This window comes from Prinia subflava, chromosome 1, assembly GCF_021018805.1.
Source record: "Prinia subflava isolate CZ2003 ecotype Zambia chromosome 1, Cam_Psub_1.2, whole genome shotgun sequence".
Taxonomy (NCBI): domain Eukaryota; kingdom Metazoa; phylum Chordata; class Aves; order Passeriformes; family Cisticolidae; genus Prinia; species Prinia subflava.
Window position 1 is genome coordinate 111,866,868 of NC_086247.1, and position 21,111 is coordinate 111,887,978.

General features: G+C 39.2%; 1 protein-coding gene across 1 annotated transcript in view; it reads left to right on the top strand.

The window, feature by feature from the left end:
- The window catches only part of ABHD5 (abhydrolase domain containing 5, lysophosphatidic acid acyltransferase), a 28,359-nt gene extending 11,283 nt beyond the window's left edge, over positions 1-17,076 (top strand). The window contains exons 2-7 of the mRNA XM_063408505.1: positions 2,982-3,067; positions 3,332-3,704; positions 7,086-7,240; positions 11,435-11,546; positions 12,079-12,265; positions 14,198-17,076. Of these exons, the coding sequence (XP_063264575.1) occupies positions 2,982-3,067; positions 3,332-3,704; positions 7,086-7,240; positions 11,435-11,546; positions 12,079-12,265; positions 14,198-14,287 (1,003 nt within the window). The 3' untranslated portion in view covers positions 14,288-17,076. The remainder of the gene's footprint in view (positions 1-2,981; positions 3,068-3,331; positions 3,705-7,085; positions 7,241-11,434; positions 11,547-12,078; positions 12,266-14,197) is intronic.
- The last annotated feature ends 4,035 nt before the right edge of the window (positions 17,077-21,111 follow it).

Consider the following 21,111-nt stretch of genomic DNA (forward strand, 5'->3'; position numbering starts at 1 on the left):
GGTTATTGATTATTTTAGCATGGATTATGGTTTGTGTTACTATGTGGCCACAAATAAATACACAGATTAAATTCCACTGGATATGTGCCTTGGTAATTTGATGTGTAACACCTGTAAGTACATTTGGTAAAAGATGATAAAAATTTGGGCTGTCAGTTGCCAGATTTATTTCATACTTTCTGAAATAACAAGTGGCTGAGGCCAGTGGACCTTAACTCCTCAAAATACAAAATTCTGCTCCTGACTTTTTGTAAAATGACAGGTGGGAACAGAGTGTAAGACAAGTGGTGGGTGATGAGAGCAGTGTGGCGTCTGCCTCTTCTGGCAGTGGGCAGCTCACTTACAGTGTGAAACTACCGCTGGAATCTTTTGTTTTCTTTCATAACTCTTCTCCATTGCTGGTGTGCACACTGTTTTGAAAGGCCTATTGCTTCATTCTTGACATTATGTAGCACTTACAGCTTTATATCACGGAAATAAAAATGATAGACCGTGTAAGCAATGGATGTTCCTGTATGCACTTAGAAGATGCATTCAGCACAGATGTACAAAATAAATTATATAACTATAGCCTTCCAAAGTTATCAGAAAAAATATTTGAGTAGGTTAAACAGATGTTTATTCTCAATGTCTGGAAAATATCTAGCAATGTGGTAAATTATTTTTGGAAGCAGGCAAACAAGGGATTAAGTCTTGAATATAGGTAACAAAATATTTTCTTTCTAAACAAATGTTTCTAGAATATGCTCACTTTTCTTTTGCCTGAAAGCCTTCACGGCTTACTCTTTTAGTTCAGAAGTACAACAGGACAGAATTGCAAGCCGTTTTAAACTTCAAAAGCTTCAGCTTTTTAAAAGTCAACTTCTTGCTGACTGTATTTGTTAAACTATATGTGTATGCAATGTCTCTTCTGAATTAAAATCAAAGTATTTGTAAACAATTCTTACAACTAACAAAAGTAGGAGAGAGCAACTTTACCATTCTGATACATTTTCCTAAACAATTTTTCTAAGTATCCAGGTGCCTCCCTAGAACTAGGAAATACAGTTCTGGGACTGTGATCTATAGATGTTATTTCTATTTCATTGTGGCCAAATCCCTGCACTGTTTTCTTTTCGACATATTGCAGCTTTAGATTTCTGTAAGTAAATAAATAAAATCCATAAAGTATTTTCTTTGCTGATTCAGTGGTTTTTTTCGGAGAGGAAACAGTACACAGAGTTTCAGCTCAGGGGAAATAGTGACTGGTTTTGTTTCTGACCTAAGAGTTAAGAATGAAAATGCCTAGTTGAGCATATAACTGCCAGAAGGGTTGACTCAGAGGAGTGGTGACCTAGCTGTTGTTTAATAATTTACCGAAGTAATTCATAGCACTGGGCACAATTAGTGTTACTGTTAAACTCGGATTTCACAGTTACTTGTGGGTGAAATTACTTTTGGCTTGTCACAGCTTTAACTTCTTAAAAATCTTACTTTTAAATAAACACATAATTTAATGTGGAAGCAGAATACTTGGATGCCCATTTTCCTATAACATGCTAAATTCCTTCGTTTCTTAGATTGCATGAGCATGTGGCAAGGAGGGATGTACAATCATCTGTTCCCAGCCCCTCAATTTAAAATGATTATAACAATTCCCATGGTCCCTCCTTATAACAATTCCAGTGATCTGGAGGGTCAGGAAGGTTATTTACAGGACAGACAGCTACCAGTGTAGAGGAGTAAATAATACTGAAGAGCGGTGTGCCTGAGTGATTGGATGATTAATCCTTTCTGATCAGATATGGTTTGGAGCTTTTTTTCTTCATGTCCCCTCACAGGTTTCTATGAATCTGAACAATGCTGCATGCAGTTACATTGTACATTCCCAGGAAACCTTCCATGTCATATCATAAACTTAAGGAGCTATGCAGCTGTAGTAGGTCAGCCCCTTAGAATGTGTGAAGATCCTTTGGATAAAGAACATGTGGGGCCTGATCTTTAATTTATTACTGATGTGTTGTGCACATTGAAAAACTGGACAAGAGTGACATAATAGTCTTTCAGCATGAGTTATTATATAACTAATGCTCTCAGCATTCAGTCGTGAAAATTCTGTAACTAACCAGAAAGCAGTTCAGTTTTGAAAAGGAGTGCTAGATAAAGTTGATTTGGTGACTGACATTCTCTTCCCTGTGAGGAATGGTCCTGCAGTGGCTGCTTTGCACTGGTAGTCTAAGCCACTTCAAAATCAGGTGAGAGATGGGAAAATAAGATTCCATCTTAAAAACAAGGGGTAAATTAGCACCCAGGAAGAGCTGTACCAAACTGTCATCTCCTGTGCAGCACTGGGCGAGGCAATGCTGCCAGCTGAGTCATTCCCCCTGCTCTCATGGTCAATCTGGCAGTACCAAGATAGCAACTGACAGCTGGAAAAGCAGCTTCTGTTGAGGGAATTGCTGGTTTGTTTTCCTCTGGGACTTTGTTTCTAAGTTCATAATTAAGGTCCTAGGTTTTTGCTTTGCTAGGATAAACCTGCTTATTTTTCACTTTTTAAATTTAGAGTAATAATCAGGTCAGGTTAGGCTGAACGCAAAGCTTATTGCTTTTTTGGAAATGATAGGTTCATGCAAGGTCATGGTCATGCCTGTGCAGGCAGACTTCCAAAGGAACTTGAGAGGAGGCTGGAAACTCCAGTGATTGTTACATATCCTGCCAAGCTTGTTGGGTTGATGTGAGGGCTCATGTCTCCAGATCAGTATGCTGTGACAGGAGGACACGGTGGAAAAACTGCTTGCCCTTTGAAGAACGCCTGTTTGTGATGCCACTTTATAAAAAGTCAGGAAAAAATTAATTCCTTCCCACTGCAAAATTATGTTCTTCACACCGTGTGCTTAATGTGGTCTCTCCTATGAAGAGCAGCAAAAAAAATGTCTTCAGAGCGTCAGTGCCAAAAATTACCATGCTGCTCAAGACATTTTTATTCTGTATTGCTGTTGCAGGTTTGGATGGTTATTCAGCTGGCTTCCTGCCTGGTGTCCCACATCACTGCTACACCTTAAAGAGGCTGAGGACAAAATGCTAAAATGTAAGTCTTTGATTTTCAGTAAGTTTTATAGATATAACTAGACTTTCTATAAATTTGCATTAAATATAACGAGAGAAGTTTTTCAGTGTCTTTTACTGAAAAAACATGTTTGCAATTACATTTTCATTTTTCTATGTAGATACTTGATTAGAAGCTCTCTCCTTTGAAAGGAGCTCCTATTTAAAACAGTGGTTTCAGCAGAGTATACTTTATATTTTGTCAGGTGTGTCTAGTAACATAATTTTTTCCCATTTTTTCTCCCAGGTATTGCAAGCATATACAATAAACGATATGTGTATATATCTAATGGAAATAAAATATGGACTCTGACGTTCTCTCCTGACCTTTCAAATAAAACTCCACTTGTTCTCCTGCATGGGTTTGGAGGAGGTGTTGGACTGTGGGCTCTCAACTTTGAAGATCTCTGTGAGAACAGGACCGTTCATGCTTTTGACCTCTTGGGATTTGGACGTAGCAGTAGACCACACTTCGACACTGATGCTCGGGAAGCAGAAAATCAGTTTGTGGAATCCATAGAAGAATGGAGAAAGGAGGTGGGGCTAGAAAAAATGATTTTACTTGGACACAACCTAGGTGGATTCCTGGCTGCTGCTTACTCCTTAAAATACCCGTCAAGGTATGTGAAAATAAGGGAATAAAGGGAACCCTTTCCTGTATTTGACTATTGATTTTAATATAGATTTTATTTCATTAAGCTCTCTATAGATAATCTTTATGTAGATGACTGTAATGATTTAAAGAAATTATACTGACTTCTAAGACCAGAGTATTAATTGTATGGTTTGTTTCCAGGCGAATGAAATGGGTAGATATGGTAAACATGATTTTCTTTACTGTATACTTTTCTGTACGTCTTCAGCTCAGTACCCCCTTGCCATGTTATAAGGTGAAATAGCAGTGAATATATTTATGGGTGTATGTTTTGTCTCAAAGATTGTTTTGTGAAGGGAAAACAGGCCTGTTCCTGCCAAACTTCCCACTCTTATGGATAACACTGAAGCTTCTGAATATAATTCCCCTAGGTAATTTATGCCTATAAGCTAGCAGTCAGCCTGGTGCCAGCAGAATGATGTCAAAATTATTCTAGTGACTCTGATTTAAATTGTCTGTATGCCACTTTGTATTTCTTTGCAAGACAACCCATTCTGCAGCAGTTCCCTAATTGTATTTCATCAGCATTTTCTGCACCATGTTGAGTCCAACAGTTAATATTTTTTCCCCTCTTAAAGTAGTAATTTGTTTCTTTTATATATCTGGTAATAAATCCAGTTACGTATCACCTGCTGAGCTAGGATGTCACCAACTGAGATGATTCTGGAAAATTAAGGAGAATGCCTTTGTTGGGATACACATAGTGGTCTCCTGTGAAAAACTGAATATAAGATTAACTCTCAATACTATATTATGCAAAACATATCTTATTCTTTTCTATTTGTGTCAAGTTTTACCGTTTCTTTGTTTCTCACTTGGATATATTTGAAGTAATTTCATGCATCATTTTCCCCTTTGCCTTTTTCTTTCTAAATGGACAACAGTTAGCACAAGTGGATGGAAATTATGTGTGAAAGTAGGTGTGTTTCTAAATCCAGAATTGCAATAAAGAAATGCAATCCTCTGCTCTAGGGATATAAACCTATTATCCTTTTAGTTATAAATCAGCTTCTGGCTAACTGTAGTTAGCTTTTTGTAGGGATGGCTTATAAGTCCCTTACCTCTTTTTCCTATCTATAAATGGCACTGTCCTATCCCTGTGGGATGGGATATTGGTTTTGCCCACTGCTGACTTATATCAAAAGTGATGCTTTATTTTCATGCCTCACTGTGCTTAAGTTGGGGTTAATTGATCTGGGGGTGTTTCAGTTCGTGCTCTCACATTACTAATGTTTCTCTGAAATTAAACTAAGACCACCAAAATAACAAATTGACTTTTAGGGTCTTAAAAGAGCATTGAATCAAGTGATAAATATAGCACAGCGTTCAGCCAGGTTATCTAACAATGCATTAGAAGCTTAAGGGATTCTGGATACATATTGTTAGGAAAGTAGATCTGTTTCTTCAAGCATAGATGATCCTTTAATTTGCTACACTGTACCAGAGTCATTCATGGAAAATCCAAGGCTACTAATCCAAAAAGATTCCCATTTAGCATCTTGCCAAGTTGAAGTGGGCCATGATTTTCATATACTGCAATTTCTGGACATTTACTTTTGTAATGATTCTTATGGTCAACTTCCCATTATCCTGGGTTATGTTTTAGGCTTGACTGCCAAAAGGAGAAATGCCAAACAGGAAGGAAAGTATTAAGAAAGGAAACATGAAACAAAGCTTACTCTATTTTTATTCATTTGTTTGCTGTATTATACTTAGTGCCATAGTTTGTGCACAGAATGTGTGGCTGTCCTGAAAGGCTCCTCCTTTCTTGCACTGCTGTGCCTCTGGTCTCTCCTGCTTGGTTTGTACAGTTAGATTCTACCTTGTCCTCTCTTACTGTTGCTGTTTGCTGTTTGCAGCATGCAAGTATGCTCACAGCTGAGCCAACAGCTGTGAGATTAATACTTTCCAATCCTTCATTCCAAGCAAAGGTTTTGGTTTTCCCAACTGATCATAACCCAGAAATAACTTTTGGGAGCATTTCTGGCATTTTAGGCACTATGAACTCTTCAGTGTCAATATATGATCTCATGGCTTTAACAGGGAAGGAAGTAATGAAGGAAAAAGTGAAGATAAAGAGGCAAAAAGCTAAGGATAAAAATATAAAAACCACAGAAGGATTTAGGTTAGATAAGACTTTTAGGATCTAGTCCAACTGTTAACCCAGCACATCTGAGTCCACCACTAACCAGTGTCCTTAAGCACTGCATTCACCCTTCTAAATACCTCCAAAATGGGTACTCAATCACTTCCTTGGGCATAGTATCATAGAATGGTATAGCTTGGAAGCGACCTAAAGGATCATCTAGTTCCAACTCCCCTGCCTTGAGTTGGAACCTTGCACCTCCCACTAGACCAGATTGAACAAAACAGCCTGTTCTAATGACAGCCCTTTCAGTGAAGAAATTTTTCCTCGTATCCGGTTTAAACTTCCTTGAGGGTGTTTTCTCATGTCCTATTGCTTGCTACTTAGGACAAGGGGCCAACCCCCACCTTGCTACAACCTCCTGACAGGTAGTTGCAGGGAACCATAATGAGGATGCTAACATAGAAAATCATCTTAAAATAGAAAACTATGGTTAAGAGTCACTTTTTTCCAGAAATCACCACTATCTAAGACAGTTAAGAGTAGGTGTTATTATGGGATTCAATGAAAAAGGGACAATTCCAATCTACCAGGATGAATTAGAATTTTGCTTGAGGGCGGCCCAAAGCATGAAGTGATTGATAAGTTGCATGTGCTAGAGACTCCTACAATGCTCTCTGTACTGATATTCCTTTGAGTAATAATTTTACAAATTGCGTCTCTGATGTTTTCTTTCATGACCTAAAATCAATAAACTTAGAAGACTACTGCTAGTTTTACTCTGCCTTTTTCTGCTCAAATTTTACTTTGATAAGATGATTTTTCAGTTAAATTGTGTCTCTTCTTTGAACAGAGATCTTAGACTTCTAGGAACTTCACTTTAATGAAACAGATGCAATTATCCTCTTTTCTGTCAAATTAAACTGCTCCTGCAAATAATATTGACTGAGCATTTAGATTAGGCTATTTTTAAAAGCAGAAACAAGACTATCCTTTCTCTCAAATGTTTGTGATGGTGAGTATCTGTAAAATACTGAGTTTCTCCTTGTGGTGCATGCTTCCATGTTTCTGGTTCATACATATGATTAGGTGCAATTCACTCTCTAATTAGTAATTGAAACACTTGATGAATCAGAAACTCTGTGATAGAGGTGACTAAAGTAGTCTGTATGTTTGTATCTGTAAAACAGCACACTTTCATCATGCTCAGTTGAAGAAAAGCTACTGTACTTTAAACCACTGTACCTTTTTTGCCAACAGGGTCAAGCATCTTATCTTAGTGGAGCCATGGGGTTTTCCAGAGAGGCCTGACAATGCTGAACACGAAAGACCAATTCCAATCTGGATCAAAGCACTAGGAGCTATATTGAGTCCATTTAATCCATTAGCTGGACTAAGAATAGCAGGACCCTTTGGTGAGTTTTAGTTACTCTGAAATACCGTTTCTGTTTTGGTTAAACGTAACCATGGAGCAGACAGTGCATTATGATAAATTTTTTTTGCAAGTCTGTATCACCCACAGAGGAAAAAGTTGGAGGAGAAAGTGGAAGAGGTTGAAGAAAGTTTGAACTCTGTAGGAAGGAAGACAAACTCTTGCTGTTAGAAATACTAGTACAACAGTGTACAGCAAGCTACACTATATGATCTGTACAGGCTTCAGTTATAGTGAGTTGGATTATGCAGACATCTCTTGGGGAACCCTGACAAAGAGGCATGAATGTGAAAGGGTTTTTTTCTGGTTGCCTCTGGTCACAGTCCATTTAGCTTCCCTTCTAATTCCAGTTTGATGAGCAAATGGGATTTTAAAATTCCCTTAACATAGAAGGCAGTCTCTCATAAATGCAAAACTCTTTGGCCTGAGCTTAGAGAAGTTAAAACTAAGTTCTTTCTTTTAGCCATTTCCTTACTACTCTAGCAAATCTTGTGGACCTCACTGGTGTCCTGCATTATGGTGGCAGTTCATATTTCCATTTCTTCAATAGCACTGATAGAATGATAGATAAAGTCTCTATACCCTAATACTAGGGCTAGGTGGGGCTGACTAAAAATACTATGGTTTTAGTTCATCTGGGTGAGTGGGTAGAAAAGTGTAATAAAATCTAAAAGTCATTATATGTATTCCTTCTAGAGGAGAAAGAGGTCATCTGTCTGTCACTCTCTGTGCTTCTGTACAGAAGTCTTAGACCTACTCTTCTCCAAGAATTATGTTTCACCTGTCAAGAACTTAAGTTGGTGAAAAAGATATCCTTCAGGCCCCTTACAAGTTATAATTAACTCACCTCTTCATTGTTTTTGATATTCAGTTTGGAGATAAACTCATGAGATTTCTAGGCTTTGTTTACATTTAAACCACATCTGTTTCCTAAATCTATTTCTATAGAAGACATATTTTAGTATACTGCATATGCTGATTTGTTTGTTTCTTTTCAATAGTGTGACAAATTTAGTTTTTCAGACAAGCAACATGTTTTGTACAAACAGACTTTTTTTTTTAAGTAAAATGCTAATTTGGTTAACAAAACAACCTGGAAGATATTGAGTGATATGCACTGATTTAATGTGTTCTGTCCAATAACAAGAGCATGCATAAATCTATCCTCATGGGAAATTTCAAAGCTGACTTTTTCTCCCTTAGCAAGAAGTGTAGTCAAACCATGCTGCAGAAGCAGACTCTGTCTTGGCAAGGTGTCCCCAAACCTAGCCTCACTTATAGGTTACCGTAGAGGGCAGTGCCTTTAAAAAATTTCATATGTTTCTCACTGCACTGGTAAAAAAGTTTTCCATCACCAACTTAAGTTCTTGATAGGTGAAACACAGTTCTTGGAGAAGGGTAGGTCTAAACACTGTGCTGCAAGTAGGCGTCAGACATAACCTGATGAGGGCACTGAGCTGAACCCAGGTTTCGTTCCACATGCAAATGTGCTTAAGCTGAGGAGCAGACATAGTTGTTTGAACCTCACTGTAAAGCAAATTGTTCTTGTTCAAGGGTATGAGTTCAAATGTGAGCCAAGTGCATTGGGATATCACAATAATATCACATGGATATTTAATCAGACCCACAGGTAAATACTTAAAGCTGGGAGAGAGACAGAATCCAGAGATATTTTTTTCTTTGAGTGGTTTCCAGGTAGTTGATTTGCATGTTTTCCCTCACTTAACCAGAACAGTCACCCAGTAGTCTCACAGTTTGGTGGGGGTTTGGTGCTTAGGTTGGATTTCTGAATTTCATTTCTAGAGCTGGATGGCTGAAAATTCCTCACGACAACAGAAATGTCACTATGATCACACCCTTTTTGTGGAACTCGGTGTCTTCAGTGTTAGAATTTCTTACAGTATTTTCATAGACACTGTGGAGAACATTAGCCAGACAATTCAGAATTTCTTCAGTAAATATTACTACAATGATTTACAGTCTGATTCCATTCCAAAATTTGTTCTAAGGTGCCTTGAATCCTTGTTTCATTCTCCCCTGTAAATTCTCAGGGAAAAAATGTTTTGGAATTGGACCGACAGACAAAGCACTTCTTATCAAAACAGAAAGTGAATTCTAAAATTTGGTAACACTTGATGCCTCTATGCTGATAGCAGGGCAAGACACAAAATTAGACTCTCTCTTCTGAGTACTCTTATTCCAAGCCAGCTGTGTTCACTTGTGTTCAAAAAACCCAAACACACAAAAAAAGAAATCCAGCAATTGTACTCTATGTAGGGAAAAGAGAGCAGAGCAAATTGCCAGACTTTTACCAAATCTTCACTGCTTTGCGAGTTAAATCACTGTTTCATAAGGGAATTATTTTCTCTTGCACTGTATTAGTTTTCTAAATCTGTTTAAAGCATGCATAAGGGCGTGTTGCAATAATCGCCAGGTTATGAAAGCATAGATCACTGTGACAAGGTCTACATAAATAATACCAGGCCTTTGCCCAGGACTGGGTGGGAAGAAGTGACATCATCATAATTGCACAGATTAACAACACTATGAGGTTCCTACTGTCTGGAAAAGGAACTAACCATGAATAGTCACACTCAGTTCAGTGTCCACGTGGAGGCCAGTGATGAGTATCACTCCTCACAGATCAGTGTTGGGATCGGCTGTTAGGCATCTTTGTCAGCAACACGGACAGTGGGATTGAGTGTGCCCTCAGCAAGTCTGCTGATGGCACCAAGCTGTGCGGTCAACAAGCTGAAGGGGAGGGATGCCAGCCAGAGGGACATGGACAGGCTGAAGAGGTGGACCCATGCCAGCCTCGTGAAGTTCAGCAAGGCCGTGTGCAAGGTCCCAAACCTGCGTCGTAACAATCCTGACCACCTCTGAACAGAGAATAGAGTGAGAGAAGCCCTGAGGAGAAAGAACTGGGGGGTGGGTTGATGAGAAGCCCAAAATGATGCAACAATGTGTACTTGCAGCCCAGACAGCCAACCACATCCTGGGCTGCATCAAAAGCAGTGTGGCCAGCAGATTGAGGGAGGTGATTCTCCCCTTCTGCTCTGCTCTCATGAGACCCCATGTGCAATATTGCATCCAGCTCTGGGACCCCAGAAAAAGAATGATGGAGAGATTCCCATTGGAGATAGTCAAGAGGAGGGACCTGAAGTTGATCAGAAGGCTGGAGCACCTCTCCTGTGAGGACAAGCTGAAAGAGTTAGGATTCAGAAGAGAAGGCTTTGGGGCACCTTGTAGGAGCCTTCTAGTACCTAAAGGGGGCCTACAAGAGAACTGGAGAGCAATGTTTTACAAGGACCTGTAGTGAGAGGACATGGCTTCAAACTGAAAAGTTTAGATCAGATACTAGGGATGACTAATACTCTTAAACTAAGATTAGCCTTGTGGTGAGGTTCTTGTCCCAAAGATCCATCTGGTCAATGTGGAAGAGGCTTCTTCCTTAGAGAAATAATTCAGAAAAGATGCTTAAGTTTAGAAGGCCTGAACTGGCCCCTGAAAAGACCCACTTCTTTACTGGCTTGTTAGGAGAGCATGAGGACAGTGGTTTTCAACATTAAATCTCTTCATTTATACCAGTACTTGTGCCTTATGTTAACATTTCTACACCCGTTTTTCATCGTAGACTTCTGTTCTTTCAACACTTCTGTTCTTTCAAGCCAGTTAGATGAACTGGCTTCAGAAGCAGACTGTTCTGTAAGAGGAGAAGACAGACTTAAGCAAGAAAAACACCCCAGCTTTTTTAACAGTGCCTTGTGGTCCTGAGAGGTTTAGTGCATTTAACCTACCCGGTGCTGCCAGAGCAAGGAGAACGTTTTGGTATCATGTGAGACTAAACCGGTGACAAACGACACTGCTCAACCCTTTTGCTGGTCTCCACTGTAGATTTCTTCTACTGCTGTAGCCACCCTACTCGAACATTCCCCATATGTATGGGGGGGGGGGATGGGGAGCAGCATAAAATTCTTTACAGTAATTATATTTCATTCCTGTTAAGTGTAATTCCATCATGTTTCCCTAAGACACGTAAGTGGTAAAACCAAATACAGGTTTAGAAGGCACGAGTTTCAAGGGGATGTGTTCTGAGGGCTCTAATGAAAAGCATTAGGCAAACTCATAAGGTAATTTATACGCATTCCCCCTCTAATAGTGTTTTCTGTTTTAACAGGATTAAGCCTTGTTCAACGTTTAAGACCAGATTTCAAGCGAAAATATTCATCAATGTTTGATGATAACACTGTTGCTGAGTATATCTATCACTGCAATGTACAGTCACCCAGGTGAGTATGAATTTCCCAGAGTGTGTTTTGAGGTCTGTTGTTCATCTACTGAGTGCTTGCTACTCCCTCCAATGGCCGTGGCAGCAGTGTGCATGCTATTTTTTTTTTAAATGTGGCATTTATTATATTGAAGAAAAAGGTACCGTTGCACTTTTTCTGAATTCCAGATACTGATAAATATAAAAAGTATCCTAATTCCATATTTATTCTCAATTTGTGTTAATTCTGTGAGAGTCTGGGCACTGCATTTAATTAAATAATTGTTTGGACAACTTAAATGTGTAAAGAATTTCTTTAAAAACTTTAAAAATAAGGCATGTTATTCTTTTAAGTGCTACCACTCTGTCATGCAAAAACATGGGCTCTTTCTGTTGAAAATTATATGTAAACCTTGGAAACTTACTTTTCTTAACTGTAAAAATCCCAGCCTTATGTACTCTGTGCTACCAAAAGGTATTGATACTCTGTTTTAGATAAAAAGTAGGTCCAGTGGCAATTGAAATTGTTTTTACCCTTTTGGAATGTCTTGAAGTGGTGAAACAGCTTTCAAGAACATGACGATTCCTTATGGATGGGCAAAAAGGCCAATGCTGCAACGGATTTCACAAATGGATCAAGACATTCCTATCACGGTGGTCTATGGAGCACGGTCATGTATAGATGGCAATTCTGGCAGCACTATCCAGTCTCTGAGACCAAATTCCTATGTGAAGACAATAGTAAGTTTGGCTTCTAAAGCAGTTGTTTGATTTTTTGTGGATTTGTTTAAGTCATATCTGTGTGGCCAGGTTGGATGGGCCCCTGAGCAACTTGGTCAGTGGGGAGATGTCCCTGCCCATGGCAGTGGGTTTGGAACTAGATAAGCTTTAAGGTCCTTTCCAGCCCAAACTATTCTATGATTCTGGTTATTCATACCAGCTGTGGAAATGGTGTCACTTTTGATTTAGAGCCTGGGGTAATAAGTTCTGTTTTCTGTAACAGAGAGAGAAAAAACAAATGTTACATCAGAGAAAACCTAGACAAAAGTGTTGAGTCCCCAGGCTAAGAAGAAAACTAAATGTAGCACTAAAAGCCAAACTAGATCTGTGAGCAAGGTGATTCTTTACTTTGTTCTACAATGTGCTTATAGATGATGTGGTCACTGTGTTTCAAACCACACCAGTTCTCCTGAGAGGAGACTTTAAAACTCTCTTCATCTGTCTGTATAATGCCTTTGCTCCTCTAATAAGAGGGTAGTTTGTACCTGGTGCTTAGGTTCTCGTGAGCATCTTTCTTTAAGTCATTAACTACCTAAGACATTTTTGTTCAGAGGTAGGATATTGTCATTTGAAATGTGTGTACTTACAACTTGATGTGAATGTGCACACTGCAGTTTTTGTTCTTGATTTCTATAAAACCAAACTAATTTAAAAGTATTCTTCACACATTTTCACACCAGTCAGCTATGATAATTGAATATGCATACATGTTAAAATGCTGTGAGGTGATGAAATGTTTGAACACACCAGCTGTGATGTTACTGATGTCTGGAGCTATCTGGACAGAAGTGTACAATATGTCATGTTGATAGTATACTAGAACAAGTCATCCAAATAAGATTTTATAACTTGATACAGCTGAATTTAGAGCTGGAACTCAAAGAAAAGACATTGTTATCCAACTGTTTTAAGTGTGTTAAAGAGCACAGATACATTTCATAAATGCTGACATCCAGATTGAAAGTGTCACTTAACTGCTTAACCAGAGAGAGAGCATTGTACCAGAAAGTCACTGTTAAAAAGTGTACAGTATATTGCTGAGATAAGCTTATACCATTCAGGGAGATTTTTTGCCACTCTGGTCAGGGGCTTTTAGAAGGGACTGTGGGTAATCATATTGTATTCCAGGTTAAAATTTTGCCTAGCCAAATACAGATTCTAAAAGGTAAATTGGAGTGGTAGAATTGCAGGCACGCTCAAAAACCCATAGGAGGCCAGGGGCTTTAATGAGACTGAGATGTGGACTGGCAGTGCCATGCTTGTAAAATGCACAGAAAATCTGTGATTTTGTTACATGCAGTTATTCCTAAGTAATTTTTGCTTTGAGTTTCTTGGAGTTTTTAACACAATAACATACCTATACTTGTAGGAGATTGGGTTAAAGACTTATGAGAGGGTGTTTTAAGGAGGGGAGGGAAAAGTAGTTTTAAATAAGGATTAGTCTTGGACTGACTGTAAAATAGAAACAAAACAGGTCAAGTACCTTTGCTGTACACTCTGGTGACAGTTTATTTTGTAGCATTTTTACAGAGAATAACAAATTTTAGAAATAGCCTATTTGAGTGCAGAGAGAAGGGAATCAAGCTGCATCAGAAATCTGATATGCAAGGCATATATATCTACTAAATTTTTTGTTCAGTGCCTTGTGCACACTTCAGTGGTGGGGTTTTTTTCAGCAAGGTGAGCAGCTGAATAAGCAGTGGTTTTACTTTCTTTTCCTGTGCAGGAACGTTTCTTTACAAGGCAAATAATATTTTGGTATTCCTTATGTTTCGAATGTTTTTTAGGTTGTATGATGCCAACTCTTAGGTAATGTGTAAAAGCCTGTCCCAGTATTTATTTGTTTATTACGTTTCTGGGATATTGACGTGCTTCTTCACCTTTATCCTCCAGGCTATCCTTGGTGCAGGTCATTACGTGTACGCTGATCAACCTGAAGACTTCAACGAGAAAGTGAAAGACATCTGTGACTCTGTGGACTGAATGTCCTCTGTCCTTTAGAAAGTCATACCGTAGATAGCATTTAATGGCAATATTCTCTAGGAAATCACTAAAGAATGCAGAGCTAATGAATGGAACAGGCTCTGCAAACATGCACACTGTTTCTTCTAAGAAGCCATTTGCACATTTAAACCACTGAGTGCCTATTTTTGGGGGGAATGAAGAGGTTTTTAAGCTAACTTTGTACAGCTGTTTTTTTGACGTTGTCCTGTCAGATACAAAATTGCATGTAACTTTTGAAACTGGAATTTTCTTCAAAATTTAATTGAACTTTTGCACATGTTGAACTCTCTAAAAATGCTGAACTCTCCAACATGGAGAACTGTATCAATAGAGATACGATGTACAAAATGCAATTTGGTTTCTTGATGAATGTTCATACTTTTTAGCTGGTGTTTCATAGCAAGAATATGAAACCGCATATGTATTTTATTTTGGAACCCAGAACTCCATATACAATATTTTAAGAGGGTTTGTTTTTTAATTGGAACAGTAACAGTTTATGAAACTGATCTTGGGAAAGGGACGGGACCAAAATAATGAGCAATGTCTGTCACTGGAATATGTTTGTTAGTTTATAAGAAATTGAGGCTCAATACTAAAAAATCTGTCTTCTGTTGGATTTTATTTCCATTTATCTCAAGGCATCCTTTTCCATCTGTGCAACTTTTACGGAAGACTCAGTTTGTAAGAGTCAATGATGTCACCAGCACCTCATGCTTCCATAAGTATTTTGATGTGTAGGTTTCTGTGATTTAAGATACAGAAGGTGGCTTGTTAGTTACTCCATCTATTTTTAACACTTTACTGCAGGATTTGTTACTAGTCTAAATCTAACAATTGTGGATAAGCTGATAAGATTTTGATTAGGGCTCAGAGATATCCACCTGGATAGTGAGCATATTACCCATTTTCTTCCAGGAGAAGGCCTAGTCCATATTTTAGTGAATTTGAGCTGAAGGAGAGGCAGAGGCAGAATATTGATGTTCTCTAATTGGGAACTACAACAGCTTAATGTATTTTATTTAATATTCAGCCTCCTTATAGGAAGGATTATTATTGGAATGAACAATACCACTGTACTCAATTACAATTGCATGTTTTGGAGATTCTTCGTATATTTTAATTGAGTATTTCAATATCAGAGATAGTCCAGTCTCTGCTACTTTTTGAATTACAGTTTGATGTTAGTACTTTACATGCCTAGTAAATTATATTAAGAAAAATACTTTGTCACTTTAAAGCCAAATAATATGGTGGTTTGTTTTTTAACAAGTTTACATAAAACTATTGATCTGTTTTTGCATATTCAATTGACTACTGAAGAGTTCTTGATACTTTTATACAAAGAGAATTTGAATTAATGATAGCACCATCTTAAAACTTAAATTATGTGCATTTTTTTCTCAAATTAAGGAATCATTGCACATATTTATGAAGTGGAAGGCCAAGATACCTAAAATATTCAGGAGATGATGTGGTTATGTTCCCCAGCAGCACATAATCTCTGTTACTGAAGGAGATATTTATCTATAGGGTGCTATGTAAACATCAGTTTTTGTGACTACCTTGACTGGTAGCACTTCATATCTATCAAGATAAATATTTTAATTAGAAATAAGTATTAAATTACTTTTTAAATTAGCAGATGCCAGAACTGTAAAACAAAAGGTTGGGTTATTTGCTAAAATCTTGAGTTGAAAATGGAAAATCAGAATTATATTTTTTAATATAAGCTATAAATTGTTAGTCATGCCACCATTTAGGTGGATGCCTTCAGCATGATGATTATTTTTCACCCTTTTCAGTGTCTTATTTTGTATTAACTTTTAAACAGCTGTTTTAGTTGTGCATAAAAATCGAATGCAAAAATAAATTTTGAGTCTCCACCAGATAATAAAAGGTGAAACAAATTATTGATATTTTCAGATAGCACTTACTGATGGGAATTGTAGATTCCACATCAAAAGTTGGAAGTAGGGATAAAAATTGCACACTGGATGTAAATATTGTTTTAAATATCCCTAGTTTATTGTACTAATAAGATGTATTGCTTATGTTTTGCACAATAAAAGAAACCTTAAATGTTATATTTGATTAATGTTAAAACATTATATTGCTTTTTAAAAAAATTATGTGCAATTAAGCCCTGGAAATCAAGAGTTATTAGTTAGTTGAGGTAAATGATCCAAAATGCATTAAACATTCAGTAATACCTATTTTCAAATGTCTCAATATTCTTAGGTTTCCTTGTATTTAACTGAAACTGGTGAGTGTTTGTCAACAAGTAGCTGCAAGCTGAGAATGTTGATTTTATGTATAAGGAAAAGGATTCTGCATTATCTTCCAGGCAATATTAGATGCTGCTGTGAAGGTCAAGATGGAATCTGAATGTCCTACTGTGTGCAACATAACCTGATCAAATTACTTTAATAAATGTCATAGGAGGTGCTGAACAGAAAATGAATGGCTGAAAAGACTTGGGAGCTAGACCTTTTGTGAGCAATTACTGCCTGGAAATAATCTCAGTTTCTCTAGAAGTTCTGTTTCAGTGCAATGACCGGTTGCTTAAATGTCCTGTGGTGAGCACTGAATGCTGATGATGCTATTTTTATTACAGCACTTTAAAATAAGACAAGAATCAGAGATATAAAGGCACCCAAAGATCTATCCAATTTTGACATCAAAATGAAGACAGCTGTGTATCAGAGCCTAGAGCATAACAAAAAGAATCCAAAATATTAATAAAAATCCAAGATAAACTGCCTAAATGTCCTGTACACATTCTTCCTGAGGTTGTTGTGATAAAATTTATTTAAAGAAACTTAGTAATATTTTGTTTGCCATGGCTGAGTTCATCTTGTTACTTATTGAACCCTGCCAGATTAGATTTTAGTTCTGAAAAACTGATTTTCAGAAAACTTGTTGATAAGACTATAATAAAATATTTGCAACCATCACAAGGAAGTCCCTGTTTGTACCTGATTGTGAAATGGAAATGGAAAATGTGAATTCATACGTGTTGATCTTGGAAAAATGGGTCCAAACAAGAGAAATGTCATCTGGTTTCACTTGGATTAAACCAACACTGGCCTTTCTTTTTAAAAAATTATCTTTTTAAGGTTGCTTAACAGTTGCAACTGTTTGTGCTGAACTAATGTGCCAGTCTCTGTCTGAAATGCTTTCTCTGGTCTTTGTGGTTCCTCAAATTGCCAGCCCTTCCAGATCACAGTTATGCAGCTTTTTCAGTGGGATGAAAACAAGATTAAATGCAATTAAAACATCTGGAATTAATGTACAGGCAGACATTTTCAGGAATACCTGTTTTGTCAGCGTTCATTAAAATGTGAGCTTGCAGAATCCTAAGGCTCACAGTCAACTGCTTCTAAAAGGGCAATTTCTTGGGGCTTCTTGGCTTATGTGTCGTTTTGTTGGGTCTTTTTGGCCAGCTGACCATCAGCCCATCCTGCGATCTTTGAGCATGGCAGCACAGCCATGTTCCCTTGAAGCCTTCTTGGAGGGATTTATGTTTTGTAGGAAATACAAATGAAACTTGTGAAAGGATGAGGCACTACAGGAGCTGAAGAGAGCAGCATTCTAGTGGGACTGGTAAGATCAGAACAGGACACGGGTGTGTGCAGCAGCCACCTTCTGGTGTTAGTGGCAGCAGATGGAAATGGATGGAGCCTTCAGGTTTTTAGACAAGTGATGGACAGACCAGTGTGGAGAGTAGAGGCACGTGGCTGGAATGACAGCCTACAGCACAAGGAACAGTAAGAGCTAGAAAAGGATGAGGCAGCTGGAAACAGAAAAATTCAGCTCAAGAGCTTTGGGGTGGGAACATTCAAGAGCTAGTCAGTTCTGGAGGAGGATAAGGGAAATGGTGAGGGAAAGAAAGGTTTGGGGTGTCTAGTGTGCAAGTAACACAGTTTACCAAAGTGAGGATGCCTGCAGCGCCAGCTGGAGGGAAGTCTGGTTGGAAAGGTTGGATCTACACTATATGATGGGGCACTTTAAAGTATTGGTATCCCTCCTTTGACTAAAGCTTGTCCTTGGAATGCAAGTGTGTTTTTTCCCAAGCTGGAAACCATTCCCTCAGACTGCTGCTTAGACAGGAACCTTAAAGAATTATCTCTCATGCAGCACTCAAGAAATCAGGAGAAACTGTATTTCGCAAATCAGAAGTGAGCTGATGGCAAAGCATGTGGGAAGGGGTCACTGGACTGCCTGAGGTAAGATGAAAAATCAAGACTTGCCACTAAAGATCATAGATTCATCTTTTGCAAGAGGAGTGGCTCTGTTCCAGTTTGCCCTGTTGCCTTTGATCTCAGGGATATCCTACTGTAAGGTTTGGATGTGGGTAGTGGAATGTAGAAGTATAAAATATGGAAATATTTGCCACATACACTCTAAAAATAAGAAACACAAGTAGCAGGAATGTACTGAAGACATTTTTAGGTATGTACATAATTTGCATTAGTAATTAGCAGCAAGATGAAAGTGGTGACAACACTACAAGTTAGGTGTTTACTTGCATTTTATGCTTCACTTGCAGAGGAAAGCTAGCAAACTGAAACTGTTAGTTTTGGGAAGTGGGGCAGGGCTGTAAAATGGAGTGTGACCCCAAATGCATGCTAAGGAGTAGATGTGCTTTGAAAATGAATTACTGCAAAAACAGGATCTCCATATATTTACAGGTCTATTTCTGCACTCTCGAATTCACTATTTGATGTGTAAATGACTGGAGCTGTGAATGGAGCAAGGTGTGGCTATCACTTCTTTGTACTATTGTGATACTTAAATGCTTGCCTGAAGCCCACCTGCCTCTCTGCTTTGACTTTATTTAAGGATTCTCACACTCACTCAGAGCTCAAACCTAAAATGGAGGCTAAACAGCTCAGTCCATGCAAATCCCCCAGCTAGAGAACCCCTCCGAAAAGGAGATTATTACTTGTCTACCCAAGGTTTGCACTTTTCTTGGTGCCTGCCAGGAGTGAGATTGCTTGTCCTGCTGCACACTGAGCCCCTGTGTTCAATCATGTGCCATGGCCAGTTCTGCCCCATGAGTACCCCCAGCAGATGCTTTGATCAGTACAGAGTTAAGGAAAATAACCTGCAAACACAGTGGGAGGAAGACTCTGGTAGTGGGGTTATGCATGGAGGAAGAGAGACCAGCCCTTGATTCCTGAGAGTGGTGGGATGGTGAGCCCCATCCAGCACTTGACCCTGGTTTGTTTCCCGGCTTGCAGGGCCTGAGCACCACGCTGCTGTCAGATTTGCTTGCTGCACACCCCCAGCTCACAATTTATTTCCCTGTGTCCAGCTCCCTGAGCTGCAGCATGAAGCCTTTGAGCCTCTTGGGCATCTTAAACACATTTGTCCAAGTATTCCACCAGCAGTGAGCCTACTCACAGCCAAAGCCACTGTGGCTGTTTCCACAAAGGAACTTGGCAGAGCAATAGTGGGTGCATGTAAGGCACAGAGAAAAGTGAGAAGCCACTGGCTCGTCCCCTGGTGCTGACTCCTTCCTAGCTTTCAGCCCCTCCCTGTGCTCAGCAAGAGGCCTGGCTGTGCAAGAGGCTCCCCAGTCAGGAACACATCTTCCTGGCCAAAAGCTATAGAATCACAGAATGGGTTGGCTCATAATGAACTTCTAAGATTACCTAGTTCCAGCCCTGAAAGCTGCATCCAACCTGAATTACCTTCATGGAGATCTCTCATGCCTCAGCCCCTGTGCCAATAGGTAACTCTTCTGCACAGACAGGATCAGGCTCTGCTGGGACTTTGTGCATCATCCCAAAGCACCTTGTACGCTTTGTGACAGTTCCTGACAGCAAAGCCTGCCTCAGTGCATTAGGTAGGGTCATGCTTTGTTCACAGAAAACAAGAATTCAGGTGCATCACAGGGGCAGTTGGCATCAAAATGATGCATAAACTATTTTGGTGGTTTTTTGAATATAGATTTCAGCAGCAGTTTGGGGGACAGCAGCTGCTAAGCACACAGTAGTGTTTGACTGTTGTAGGATGGCTGTAGATTTGTTTTATGAGGATTCTAAAAATAGTTTTTGCTAAAATGCTGGAGGGTTAGTGAGAAAATGAATGCATTTATTTTAATCCCAGCAATATCTGGAAACAGATGAAAATCCAGCCAGGTGAATGAATCCAACCTCTCACCAAGTCACGTCTTTAATTAATAGGCAAATTATTACAGCAGTATTTCCCCCGGCTCCTTCCAGCTGAGGCTGCACATCCCTACCACCCCAGCATCTCCATGCCTGCACTGCTGGCCTCGTGCATGGCCGGAGCCGGGAGGGAGGGGGAGACTGTCCCGTCCTTTCGCCCATGGGCTGGGAAGCTGAGGCTCTCTTGTTCGCTCCATCAGTTCTCCGCAGACCCCGCTAGAGGGGACACGGCGCTCCCAAACCGCCCCGGCACTTCCTCCGGGCTCCTGCTTCTGCACGGCGCTGCTTTTAAAGAAGGAGCTGCGCTGCAATTTCTTCTTCCACACTTGATAGATTGATACCTAAAGGCATGGGGCAGGGCTGAAATGGGGATTCCAGCAGCTTGATTCGCCCCTGTCCTGTGGGAAAGGGCAGGAAAGGGTGAGTATGGTGCCATCCCATTAACATAGATCCCTGTAGTACAGCATCTTTGTTTTATTTATCCTAATGCCTTTTCACAAGGCAGAAATGAAATCCACACAGAAGGACTAGACATCGGAAAGAGGAGGGGGAGCACAAATGAACCTCCTCTATTATTACAGACCAGCCCCAGAATGAGAATAAATGGTGATAAGAGGAAAAAAT